The 14,469-nt window shown below is 36.8% G+C and overlaps 2 protein-coding genes across 5 annotated transcripts in view; one reads left to right on the forward strand and one right to left on the reverse strand.

Annotated features, from left to right (window-relative positions):
- The window catches only part of SLC25A17 (solute carrier family 25 member 17), a 359,412-nt gene that overhangs the window by 100,160 nt on the left and 244,783 nt on the right, over positions 1 to 14,469 (reverse strand). The gene's annotated exons all lie outside the window — the stretch shown is intronic.
- XPNPEP3 (X-prolyl aminopeptidase 3) overlaps positions 1 to 14,469 on the forward strand; it is a 74,638-nt gene that overhangs the window by 17,470 nt on the left and 42,699 nt on the right. For all 4 annotated transcript variants that reach the window (XM_049627561.1, XM_049627562.1, XM_049627564.1 and 1 more), the window contains 2 exons: positions 10,127 to 10,534; positions 13,646 to 13,848. In XM_049627561.1, the coding sequence (XP_049483518.1) occupies positions 10,127 to 10,534; positions 13,646 to 13,848 (611 nt within the window). The remainder of the gene's footprint in view (positions 1 to 10,126; positions 10,535 to 13,645; positions 13,849 to 14,469) is intronic.

The following is a 14,469-nucleotide window of genomic DNA, read 5'->3' on the forward strand; positions in this document are numbered from 1 at the left end:
GAGTCCAGGCTCTGAGCTGTCAGCACAGAGCCTGATGCGGGGCTCAAACCCACAAGCCGTTAGATCATGACCTAAGCCGAAGTCGGACGCTCAACAGACTGAGCCACCCAGGTGCCCCAGAAGGAATAGAATTTTAAAACAGAATCATCAGGATTAAAGAAACCAGATATACAATTTCTGGAGGCAAAAACTATATAAGTATCCAAAGTATTAATCATTTGTCTTTTTCCATGTAGATACGGAAGTGGTAAAATGGTTATGGAGTGGAGAAAAAGTAAATTATTAAGAAAAATTAAAAGGGATATAATACTTTTTTAAAAATTTCTTTCACAGAGCCAGTCTGTTAGTTTGGAGCGTGAAATTATATCCTCCGTTACTTGGTTTGCTTCTAAAAATTTCATGTTTGGCATAGCTATTTTCCTAGTACTTATAAGTACTTAAAACTTTTGGAAAACACCTCAGTCCCTTCTCTAATTATTACACAAGGTCTATATAGAAAAACTAGAGAATACAGATAAAAGTAATTTTTTTTAATTACTCAAAATCCCTCCACTCATAGAAAACCGCTATTGAGATTTTGGTATATATATTTTTCTAGACTTATTTCTCATATAGGTGTGTGTGTGTGTGTGTGCATGTGTGTATGTATACACATGTGTACACATTCTATACCAATCAATTATTTCCTTAAAATAAATTCTTAGAAATGAAATTCCTGGGTTGGCTCTTTCTGAATGTTGGGGAGCTATTTCCTCTGGGTTTCTCCTGGCTATACCTACCTAAGTTTGCTGAAGCAAGAGTAACCTGGAAAATATTCAGCAGAATGGCTCAGAGATAAAGGAATTCTGTCCTAGTTGTCTACTCACAACCCCAAGATCAAGAGTTGCATGCTCTACTGACTGAGCTAGCCAGGCACCCCCTCTCCCCCATTTCTTTTTTAACATTGCCATCCTGGTGCTAAGGACTGTGTCTGTAGAGCCAGAAAATGTCAATTCATCCACCTTGATCACTAAAATGCCCTCCATTTATCACCCAAGCCAGAAAAAATGATTCCATGAAGGAAGGCAAATGACACAGTTATGAACTGTGAATCTACTTTTTATAATATTTGTGTGAGAAAGTTCTCTGACATTGCCACAAGAGTAACGCAGTCATTAGAATAGCAAGGTGTTCAACTCACATAAACACTGCAATTTATCAGAGAATAGGAAGAATTACTGCCAAATGAAGCATTATTTCCAAGAACATGTATTTCTAACATTGTTACATTCCTAGACACAATAATTTTGGATATGTAATATAGTTTGTAGCGCCTTAAGAAAGGGCTCTTATTTAGAGAGTTTGGCTTATCAGAATGACTTGTCTGACATATCCAGAACTGGTTATTGGTTTTCTTTCAACTACAACAGTGAACAGATCCATTGGGAAGTATTCAACTGTATGGCCCACAATTGGGGAAAATGCTTTTACCATTTACCTGATTGTCCCTTATCAACTATGATGGCTGAGACTATACAGTTATTGTCAAGTATTTTGTTAAGTAATATTTAAAATGATGAAAAGAGTGGTTCTAGAGTGAGTGCTAGATAATAATTCCTGAATCTTCTTCCCTTAGAAGCGTCCAAACCAATTAGGTATCCATCTTTCAGTCATGGTTTAGTTGTAGTTCTGCCTTGAGCAAGGGGTATTTTTTTTTTTTTTTTTAAGTTTTGTTAAAATGGTTGACTTTAAAAGATCAAGATTTATTTTGGTGGGGTGAGATTTTTATACTATTTAAAAGATTAAAATATATGTTCAAGAAATGATGGAAATTAAAAATGGTCTGAATCTGCCTAGACCATTGAGTGAGTTTTTTCAAAATATAAATACATACTAGGATCCCATAGACCTACTGAATCTCAAGGGAAGGGCTTAGGCCCTATGTTTTGAAGAGCTCCCTGGGTGTTTCTGATGCACACCACCTGCCTAATGGGCACTCATTAGATGGGTTTGTGAGATGCCTAAAGCCAGATCTTTGGCCACAGGCCATATTTTGAAGCGGAGTGTACTTTTACTTTTCTTATGTCCTCATCCCCAAACACTCAGTTCTTAAATTTATTCATATCTTTGAGAGAAAGAGGGACAGAGCGTGAGCAGGGGAGGGGCAGAGAGAGAGGGAGACACACAATCTGAAGCAGGCTCCAGGCTCTGAGCTGTCAGCACAGGGCCCGACGCAGGCCTTGAACCCATGAACCATGAGATCATGACCTGAGCCGAAGTTGGATGATGAGCCACCCAGACGTCCAAATTTATTCATATCTTTATCATCACCACCATCACACATTTACTGAATGATCACTTTGTATTTATGTAGCCATTTCAAAACACTGTTTATACGTTATACCTGATAAGCAGAATAGTAGTATAAAAACATTTTATATTCTAGAGCTTTTAAATTTAAGTTCAGGGCCTACTTTTTCATAGATATTTTACCATGAAGTGTACCTGTTTTTATAAAGTAACATATTTTCTTTTCTCACTTCCTGTGTACCTCTGGAATTTTAAAAATAACGATATATTCATATTGATTATTCATTTTCCCTTTGTCTTCATCTTCTGAAGTAGAGTTTGTGATTTTTTTTTTTACATCCAAGTTAGTTAGCATATAGTGTAATAATGATTTCGGGAGTAGAATCCAGTGGTTCATCCCCTACATATAATACCCAGTGCTCATCCCAACAAGTGTCCTCCTTAATGCCTCTTGCCCATTTAGCCCATCCCACTACCCAGAACCCCTCCAGCAACCCTCAGTTTGTTCTCTGTATTTAAGAGTCTCTTATGGTTTTTGTTCCCCTCCCTGTTTTTATATTATTTTTGCTTTCCTTCCTTTATGTTCATCTGTTTTGTATCTTAAATTCCTCATATGAATGAAATCATATATTTGTCTTTCTCTGACTAATTTCACTTAGCATAATCTTCTGAAGTAGATTTTAATGCAAAATAAAGACCAGAGTATTTACATATATAAATTTACAGGTGAATAAACCTATATATTTAACCTATATGTATGATATATGTTGATTACTCATTCCAAAGTACCATTATACAGATAGCTAGCTCATAGAAATTTCATAAACAGCCATCTAGTACAGAATTATAGGGTATTTCTGTTTTTTAATGCTGGGAGAAAAAAAAAATTGAATTATAATAATGTTCCTGCAGCTTAAATACTGGTACATTAAGAATAAATGACTTTTCTGTTTCTCTTTAACCTTTGTGCATATTTCTCATTCATATCGAGAAATTCTCTGAAGTAAAGATTAGCAAGAATCTGCCCTAGACAAGAATCAGGAATTTTTTAAAGAATTGAATGATAAAAAGCTCCTGAATCACTTGTGAATGATAAGACTCATTCTTTTTTTTTTTTTTTTAAGTTTTCATTTATTTATTTTGAGATAGACTAGGTGAGGGGGAGAGAGAGAGGGAGAGAGAGAATCCCAAATAGGCTCCCATGAACTGAGAGATCATGACCTTAGCCAAGATCAAGAGTCGGACACTTAACCAACTCAGCCACCCCGGCTCCCGGAGACTCATTCTTAATTGTGTGAGAAAGCCAAAGACTTTCAGGGCTTCAATCTAAAAATTACTTTGATAGAGATAGTAGTTGTCCGTGTAAATTTTACTCTTCCAAGGTCCTACTTGGCTTTGGATTACCAGGATGACAGCATCTTTAAGTGTAAATTCTTTATGGTATAATTGTAACTAATATTTATATAGTGCTTACCGTTCTGAGTATTTTATTATTTAATCCTCCTGACAACTTTGAGAAGTAGTTGCTTTTATTATCTCCATTTGACAAATGAGAAAACTGAGTCATAAAGCAGTTTGGTAGCTCTCCCCAAGTCACTCAGTAAGTTGTTAAGCCAGGATTCCAGTTCATAAAACTCTGACTGTTGAGTCCACACTTAACCACAAAATAGTACAAAACATTTGTACCAAAGAATACTATCTGGAATTTCCGAAAAGTCTATCTTTGTCATGATATTTTTAATAAGAATAAATTCAACTGAGGGAATTCTTAGTCTAAAAGGTATTTCAAGTTTAGAGAGTGGTATGCTTTTTTTTAATGTGGTAAAATTTACATATAATGAATTGCACAGATCTTAGATACGCGCATCAGTGAGGTTTTTAAAAATTTTTTTTAGTGTGTATTTTTGAGAGACAGAGAAAGAGGCAGAGTGTGAGTGGGGGAGGGGCAGAGAGAGAGGGAGACAGAATCTGAAGCAGGCTCCAGGCTCTGAGCTGTCACCACAGGGCCCGACTCAGGGCTCAAACCCACGGACTGCGAGATCATGACCTCATGAGCCGAGGTTGAATGCTTAACTGACTGTGCCATCCAGGCGCCCCCACAATTCAGTAGATGATGTGGAGAACAAAGGCAAAAGAAAAAAATTAAACTTCCTTACAACTTATAGTCCATTGACAAGTACATGAGAGAAGGCAGAGTGACCTTCCTTGAGGAGCTTGCCGGAATGTTAAATTTTCGCTAGAGGCAAAAGGCAACCTTAGCTTGACGTTAGCCCAACCTCCAGGATCCTTTATCTCCACACCACCCCTCATCCCCGCCCTACAAGATGTGTTTTAGCAATCCTTCTCTAAGTCTATGGCCCACTGTTATACATCTGAAGGATCTCATGTCTGAGGTTTTACTAAACAGTAATAAATGACCTTTTCCTAATAGCCCCTCAAGGTCCTGGAAACCTTGCTTCAAAATTCCTTAGAGACTTACACTACCCCTAGCCCCCTCTCGTCACAACCCCAGTGCAGCTCTTTCTGCCCATGGGTTCTGTCCCCGTGCTTTAATAAAACCACCCTTTTGCACTGAAGACATCTCAAGAATTCTTTCTTGACCGGTCACTCCTGGACCCCCAACATTTCAGATCAGTAGGCCCCAATATAACCCACACACCCCAGTCAAGATATAGAACGTTTTCATCACCCTAGAAAATTTTCTCACACCCCCTTGTCTGTTTCCACTTCCATCCTTAATCATTGCTCTGGTTTCTATCAACATGGATTGTTTTGCCTATTCTTGGAATCATACAGTACGTACCTTTTCTGTCTGGCTTGTGTTGCTCAATATATGCAAATAAAATCTAGAGTATTTTTTATTGTTTATTTGGTCATTTCATTTTTTCAGAGAGGTCTGTGTTTTACTTTAAAGAAAACATCACCTTTTTTTTTTAACCCCCATTCTCCACCTACATAGAGATCATTTTATAAACTACTTTCTTGTAGACAATAAAAACTACCTAATATTAAACAATTCATTTTAAGGATGCAGTTTCAAAATCAGACCATGTTAAAATACTAATCTAGTTACTTTTAGGAAATAATTAAAATACATACCTAGATTGTAACAAAGACCTGCATTTTCCCATCCATTTTCAGTCTTTATAAAACTTTCTTCTTAGGGGTTTCTGCTTGGCTGATTAAATATGAAGAACATTTTTCTTATTTTCGTGAGAAGTCCAATCCTAAATGTCCTGGAAGAGCTTTTCTTCTTGGCTGCAGAGTCTCTGAACTGATTGTGAGACTTTGCTATTTGCAGAGTCCAGATTATGACCTATAGGCATTTGATTGGTAAATAAACTTGTTAGAATAGCCCCTCTATCCTTAATTGACTCAAGGTGATAAAGTACTAACTTTGTTCTTTACTATGTTACAATTTGACAAAGTTACCAGAGTGTCTATTCAGACAGTTTTATCAGATGAAATTCAGGCCAGATTGACCATTACAATGGTTAATTCTATGATCAAAGGCCATAATAACTGCCAGGTTTACCTCTAGGGTTAAAGTTCATTGCTTTATTACCACCACCCCCCCTTTTTTTCCTCCTTCGAATGATAAGAAAAGATACCTTTTTTACTTGGATAATTTTCTGTCACAACCAAAGAGTTCTTTTTTACTTTGAGATTTCAGAAGTGTGGAAGCATTTAGTTAATGGTCACTCCATAGTGTTGATGATTCATAAACTTGGGAAAATGTAGCCTGTGTTTTAAATGTTTCTCATGTAGTCATTTGTATGAAATTGGATTCAGGAAGATGAATGCCTTGAAGGGAGTAAAAGATAGTTTTCCAATCCCGTTTTGATTTCCAAATAATTGTATCTTTTTTTAGAAGTTATTTTCCAATATATTTATATATGTGCTTTGTTATTAATGAGAATGAGAGAGAACACATATATTAAGGTCGTTAAAATTGTGAATTTTCTTATTTTCCAAATTAAAAAAAAAAGCCCACAAAATGAATTGATTTTTAATTTAGTTTTATTACATGGACTGTAGCTGTGAAGAAACCAAAAGCAAAGCAAACCAAAAGGAAAGGGAAAAAGAAGACAAAAGGAAAGGTCGGATGATGTATCAATTATAATCAGCCTCTGCTTTTATAAGAGTATATACTGCTTGGGTAACTGGGAAATTTCCAATGTTGGGTAACAGTGGCAGACTTAACATACGTAATTACCAGTCAGATAGTTCTGGCACAAAGGTCAGAATTCTGCCCAAAAGCCCTAGAGAACTCTTAGCCAGCTTAATCCAGGGGAAAAAGAAATGCACTATGAGGGGCACCTGGGTGACTTAGCTGGGTAAACATCAGACTCTTGATTTCAGCTCAGGTTGTGATGATCTCACAGTTTGTGAGTTTGAGTCCTGTGTTGGGCTCTGTGCTGTCAGCTTGGGATTCTCTCTCTCTCTCTCTCTCTCTCTCTCTCTCTCTCTCTCTCTGCCCCAGCTCATGCTTTCTCTCTCTCTCAAAATAAATAAACTTAAAAACAAAAAGAAAGAAAAGAAATGCCATGTGAGCTCTTCTAGGACTGACTCTGTTGCTTATCTTTTATTTCTTACCAACTTCATCAATAAAAGTGTACATTTTTTTCTGTTGTAAATGAATAAGAGTTAAATAAAAATTGATATTAATGGAATGCAAACAACAGAGTTAGCTGGAGAGATAAACTATACATAGGTAAAACAACTAGATGGTTCCAAGGTAATCATAAACAACTGAGTTACATGTACTGAACATGAGTACTAAAAAAATTCAGAGTCTTTGATCCAGCAATATCTGTCCTAGGACTGTGATAGAACTAAAAGCACCAGTACATAGGGCATAAAAGTAGCAGGATATAAGTACAAAGATGGTTATTATTACAGCAAAAACTGAAAACAATATAAATGCCCACCAGTATGGAAATGGATCAACAAGTTTTGATATATCAACCCAAAAAGTATTTATGGAGACGTCAAGCAGAATGAACTGAAGCTATGCAACATGACTTGGTGGGAGGAATTTCTATAAGGTATCGCTGTGATAGAAAAAGCAAGATACAGAAGAATGTGTAGTATCCCATTTTTGTAAAATACTAGTGACCAAAAAACCCTAAATGCAAGTATATGAGTATTGAGAAAAATAGGAAAGGATATGTGCCACATTACCAACGTGGATGAGGTGTTGATGTGGGTAGAAGGGAAGGGGAGTGAAGAGTCAAACAGCAAAGGAAAAGGGGGAAAATATTTAACTATTGAGAGTTCAGTATGATGTGATTACACTTATACACAACTATAGGATGTATATATATATATAAGAAAATGAAACAGTTAACTTAAATAATTCAGAGGGACAAATCAATGTGACCTAGGCTAATCAGGAAAGCCTTTTGAATGAGAGGAGTCTAAAAACAAACATGCATTGAGCCCAAAATCTTGGGAGTGGAATTGCTATGGAGGGAGAATAAATTTTGGAAAAGGGACACATCATAAGCAAGGTACTAGGGAAATAACAGAGCTATGTAAGACATAAGAAGGAATTAATTTCAGAATAATTGGAGAAATGATTTTAAAAAGTTGGCCAAATCACCAAAGACCATATATTGTGTGATTTCATCATATTAAATCTCTACAAGAGACAAATTCATAAAGACAGAAAATAGATTACTGGTTGCCAAGGGCTGGGGGTGCAGATTGGGAGGAGATGGGGAGTGACTACTAATGGGCAAGGGTTTCTTTTGGGAGTGATGAAATGCTCTAAAACTGACTTTTGTTTTTTTTTTTTTTTTAATTTTTTAATGTTTATTTATTTTTGAGACAGAGAGAGGCAGAGCATGAACGGGGGAGGGTCAGAGAGAGAGGGAGACACAGAATCCGAAGCAGGCTCCAGGCTCTGAGCTGTCAGCACAGAGCCCGATGCGGGGCTCAAACTCACGGACCTGAGTGAGATCATGACCTGAGCCGAAGTCGGACGCTCAACCGACTGAGCCACCCAGGTGCCCCTCTAAAACTGATTTTTGTGATGTTTGCACAATTGTGTGAATATACCAAAAACCACTGATTTGTACACTTTAAGTGGGTAGATTGTATGGTATGTAAATAATATCTCAATAAAGCTGCTTTTTTTTTTAAGTTAAATAAATAAATATAAAGATATTTATGTTTATAAATAAATATAAAGATAAATTGGAATCCTCTGGTACAAAGCATTAAAATCTACTTGAGTTTGAATTTGATGTAATGGACAATAAAGAGCCATTGTAGGTCATGAGTATGGGATGGACTGTCCATGATTTCTTTTATTCCCTTTTTCTCTTTATTTGGAATTTTTATCATAAAAGTATATACTCATTGAAACAAAATTCAAGTAATATTAAAAAGCATGTTAAAAAGAAAATTTTAGTCTTAACTCAATCCCCATAGATTACTACTATAAAAATTGAGATTCTTTACTAAACTTTTTCTCTCTTCTTTTTTTCTTTTTATTCTTTTTTAACATAAATGGGATCATTATCCATCTTGTTCTGTAATTTTTTCATACAGCAGTATTTCATGGCTATCTTTTCATACTTGCATATGAAGCCTCGATACTACAGGGAATAATAATAGTACTCCACATCATGGAATCAATGTAAAGATTAAACGAGTTGATAACTGTAAATAATTAGGATAGTACCAGACACATAAAAAGCATTCAGTAAGCATCAGGTATTGTTTTACTATTATTAATGCTAAGTGTAGGCTGAGGGATACAGCTTTCATGAGTGTTTTCATAGTTCTTTTACTTTGGAACCTAAAGCAAGAGCAGGCATGATTTCCATTTCAGAAGGGAAGCATTCACCCAGTCACCACTGGGCTAGAAGCCAGACAGTCTGCTGGGTGCTAATATTGAGAACTAACACATAACATTTCATAACACAGGTTCTTAATACAAGTTTTGTGGGAGGGCTTAGGGGAATCAGATATTGTTGAAATTGTATGTCAAAAGTTTGTGTGTGCCTAGGTGCAGTAAACAGTGAATCCACAGCTTTTTAAAGATTCCCTAGGGAGTCTTCAATCCTTAAGAACCACATGCTTTATCAAGTTTACTTCTGACAGCCCTAAGGGGTAGATAATATTATTAAAGTTTTTTAAAAATACAAAGATGACCCCAATTGGAAAATACAAAGATTTTCCCTCAGGGAGGGAACCCTTAAGGAGATTATATGTACCCAGCTCTACTATTAATACAAAAAGACCTATAAGAAAGGTATTATTATGCTTTGGAAATTCAAAAGGAGATTGGCCTTATTATGTTAAAAATTATACATCATTTAACAAATAATTTATCAAGTGCCCGCTATATTCCAGTTGTTATTCTAGGCTCCAGGAATATAACACTGAACAAACAGACAAAAATCTATGTCCTCATGGAGTTTACATTCTTTCAGGAAAGTCATACACGGATAATGTGATCCTTCTCCTTGCCTTTCATGTTGATACTTCAAGTCAACCTTATTATATATGCCTAGCAATGCCTTCCACATGATAATGTTTAGTAAATATTTGATCAAATGAGTAAAAGAATGAAAGAGCTACAAAAGATATTAAGGGGTCATGATCCTGGTTTTCACGCAGGACCACGTTTAACTATCATTTCCAAAATTTTTACAGTGGAATAGAAAATTTGAACCTGTGCCATCTCCTTCATTCCCCATGTGCTATGAATAGATTTGGCATAAATTGAAGAAATGAACTTGTGTGTTTCCATCTAATATTGTTACCTTAAAAGTACTTTGGCACTATATAAATGAAAAGCATCACTGTTATTTCTCATTTCTAGGAGAGGTGACGCCAGGACTATCTCAAGTGGAATATGCACTTCGCAGACACAAACTAATGTCTCTGATTCACAAGGAAACACAAGGGCAGAGTGGGACAGACCAGACGGTGGTTCTGCTGTCCAACCCTACATACTACATGAGCAATGATATCCCCTATACTTTCCACCAAGACAACAATTTCCTGTACCTGTGTGGATTCCAAGAGCCCGATAGCATTCTGGTCCTTCAGAGCCTCCCTGGCAAGCAGTTACCAGCACATAAGGCCATGCTTTTTGTACCTCGGAGAGACCCTAGTCGAGAACTTTGGGATGGCCCACGATCTGGCACTGATGGAGCAATAGCTTTAACAGGAGTGGATGAAGCCTATACACTAGAAGAATTTCAACATCTAGTACCAAAATTGAAAGGTAATAAATGGAACAGAGGTCAAATCACAGGCCAGATTTGGGATTAAGACCTTCCTTGCCTATTTAGACGAAGTTGTTAATTTTTTCTTTCTCTTTTTTTAAAATTTATTTATTTATTTTGAGAGAGTGAGTGCACAAGCACAGGAGGGACAGAGAGAGAGAGAGAGAGAGAGAGAGAGAGAGAATCCCAAACAGGCTCCATGCTATCAGCACAGAGCCGGACACAAGGCTCAAGGTCTCAGGAACTGTGAGATCATGACCTGAGCTGAGATCAAGAGCCAAACACTTAACCGACTGAGCCACCCAGGCGTCGCTAAAGTTCTTAATTTTCGAAAATGATGATCATGGCAGCATTTCCTTGAGCACCATGAAAGGAACATAAATCTTTTCCACAAGACTACTTTAAATATTTCATTTACACATTTGCTAAGTCTTTGTTAAATTATTCATTCATAGAGACCGTGAACTGTCCTAGTTTGAAATCGCAGAGAGAATTTTCTTTTAAAGTGGAGGATGGGCATGGATCACTCTTCAAGATTACCAACCAATCCATCCACCTTTGACCACTACATATTACTTCTGCCAACTCTTCAGAAAGAAGCAGTATTCTCAAAGAATGATCAGTGCTTCACCAGCATCACAATTACCTGGTGATACATATTAGAATTACAAAAGCATAGTAGATAGCGGAAATGTAAAATCTTAGCCTCCCCCTTCCATATCTGTTAGATCAGAATCTGCCTTTTAACAAGATTCTCAGGAGATTCATACAGTACAGAGTTGAGTCCATGCCACTCAAAATAGTCACTTTTTCTACATTTCTTCTGGTAAAATTATAATCACTCATTACATTTTGACATTCTTTTTCCAGAACTTTTTAGAATCTACACTACATTATAAACTGTCTTTAATGATTCTTGTAAATCTACAGCCTGGGAAGCATTTTATTTTTTGAAGTGTCCAAAAGTCACTTAGAGCCAAATTGGTAAATAGCATAGATAATCAAATTGTAAAGTACTAATTTTAGACAAAATAATATATGGCTATAAAATTAAAGTCTAATTTTAGACAAAATAATATATGGTGTAAAATTAAAGTATAATTTTCTAATGTCTAATTTTCTAATTTTCTAAAGTCTAATTTATAATGGTTTATAAACCATTTCTGAAGTCAGTTTCTAAAAGAGAATTCCAAAATTGTTTCCAATGATCATGGAATTTATTGGACTTGTTTCCTACAAAGCCTTCTTTGAAAGAAAATACTCAGTTGAATATGCAAGTTCCAGTATGTTTGAATTGTTTCATTGCTTTATACAAGTGTTCTCTATTTTACAGAGATAGTTACTCAGCTAAACTAGTGGAACTTTTTCATATCTTCAAAGTTGTCATAAATGTGGGATACAGAATCATTTTCTTTTTAGCTTTTTGATTTTCTGAATTAGTTGCTAGCTGTCCTATTCAATAGTCTAAATTTCATTAACCCAGTATTGTTAAAACCTTACACCAAATGTATTTCTCAAAAGTACTTCTCATTCACCATCCTTTTTGTTTTTTAATGTTTATTCATTTCTGAGAGAGAGAGAGAGAGAGAGAGAGAGAGAGAGAACAAGTGGGGGAGGGGCAGAGAGAGAGGAAGGCACAGAATCTGAAGCAGTTCTAGGCTCTGAGCTGTCAGCACAGAGCCTGATGCGGGGCTTGAACCCATGAACCTGACCAGCTTAGATCATGACCTGAGCTGAAGTCAGACGCTTAACCAACTGAGCCACCCAAGCGCCCCTCATTCACCATTCTTAATGTTAGTAGTTTACTAGACAAAAGCAGCAGGCAAAGGAAAAGATTCATGAAATCGTATTTATGTAAAAATTTAAAAACCAAAAAAAACTGGGCTATGATTTCATACACTGAAAACAGGTAGTAGAGGTTGTTTTACTTTTTAAAAACTACAATTAAATTTCTATTAAAAGTAAGATTAGCATTTGACATGTAATATATATTAAAAACCATTTTTATTTCAAAATGAAAATATTTAGGAGATTGTATCACTAATATATAGCCAATAAAAATTTTTAGGTTTTTCCCTTTTCTGTCCCAAATACTTTGCGTAAAACATACATTCAGACTTCAGTTGTTGGAAATGCTGCTAATAAGCCATCTCAGGAAAATAGAAAGGGATGAATGGAGACCTGGGTTAAATGGGAACATTTTCATCATGAGCCTTCTCATCATGTATCTCAGGCACATACAGACTATTTCCTTGGGTCTCTAAAGTTAAAAAGAGAGCTGTGGTTTTCTAATGAGAATACATGGCAGATGAGAAAGGAAAAGCCCTGGGTAAGTGTGGGCTAGCACATATCATCAACTATAGTGTTTCTATAGTCGTGAATATTTGCTCCTAAATGCAATAAGAACCTCATTCACTAACACAGAGATTGTGAAGAAGGGGAACACTTAAAACTTTTTTTTTTCTTAATGTTTATTCATTCTTTGAGAGAGATAGAGAGACAGCATGAGCAGGGGAGAGGCAGAGAGAGGGAGACACAGAATCCAAAGCAGTCTCCAGGCTCTGAGCCGCCAGCACAGAGCCTGATCCGGGGCCCAGACTCACAAACCGTGAGATCATGACCCGAGCCAAAGTCGGACCCTTAACCGACTGAGCCACCCAGGTGCCCTAGAAAGGGAACACTTAACCACGTCATGATCTGAGTACTTTTTTCTGTCCATTCATGTTCAGTAATTCAGCAGGGCATCTAGCTCAATTGTAGTGTGGAGAACACTTTTATAGTTGTTCTTTAATGATTAGTAAATAATAAAATCAAAGCTTGAGAAGAGCTTTAGTCCCATCTATCATCTGTATAAAGAACACTGAAGTTTAGGGGCAGAGAAGCTGGATATTCGGTGTCAGAATATCTTGCCATTTTCAGGGAATAGCCTTTCCAGTGATAGATGATCTAACCTTTCAGTTGCTTCAGTCCTGAGAGAGTTTTTGCTCACTTCAGAATTCCACACCACAGGTTTTATGGTTTTGACTCTTGTTCAAGTCATTATAGCGGTTGGTATTTCTTGTTGCTGTTAGTTTTATTTTAAAATTTATTTTCTTGCTGCTCATTTTAAGATGAGACAAATATGGTCTGGTATGACTGGATGAGGCCCTCTCACGCACAGCTTCACTCTGACTACATGCAGCATCTGACTGAGGTCAAAGCCAGGAGCAAGAATAAGGTCCGGGCTGTCCAGCAGCTGGTACAGCGCCTCCGGCTGATCAAATCTCCTGCAGAAATTGAGCGAATGCAGATTGCTGGGAAGCTGACATCACAGGTATGGTTCCTATTGAAAAAGTTTTCTGCAAATTAAAAAATCTAAGTTCCTAGGGTTCAGTGGGTACCTTGAGGTTGTGTACCCGAGGAAGGAATTTCACAGTAGGTGAACATCTACCTTCTGCTTTAGTTTAGTGAACATGTCTAGAAACTTGCTCAATACCTTGCAAGGCAAAATAAAGCTGCCTTGCATCTTTTACCCATGATCTTAGTTGTTTCTCTGTGGGACAACATAAATTAATTTGTGGTATTCCCTTTCCTTATGATAACTGCAATAACAGTGGCAGTTAAACACAGTTTGATTGCTAAAGAAGACTCAGGACCCAAAATGACAGTACTTATAAGTCTGTAACTTATTATAGGAAAGGGGTATAGTACAGCAACAGCATTAAAGTAAGAATACCTGTCACAGTCAATGGCCGTCCCACAAAAAGGATCCAGAGAAGCCAAGTGCAGGATCTTGTCCTATCTCAGCAAGGGCCAGGTGGGATGCATTTTCTCTCATGGATAAGGAACCACAGATGTACACACACAGAATATCTTGGGACCGAGGAGCCCAAAATGGAATCTCAGCTAGGGATTTTTGGGTTTTGCTCATATTGGCATATTCCTGCTATGTAAC

Source organism: Panthera uncia, chromosome B4, assembly GCF_023721935.1.
Source record: "Panthera uncia isolate 11264 chromosome B4, Puncia_PCG_1.0, whole genome shotgun sequence".
Taxonomy (NCBI): domain Eukaryota; kingdom Metazoa; phylum Chordata; class Mammalia; order Carnivora; family Felidae; genus Panthera; species Panthera uncia.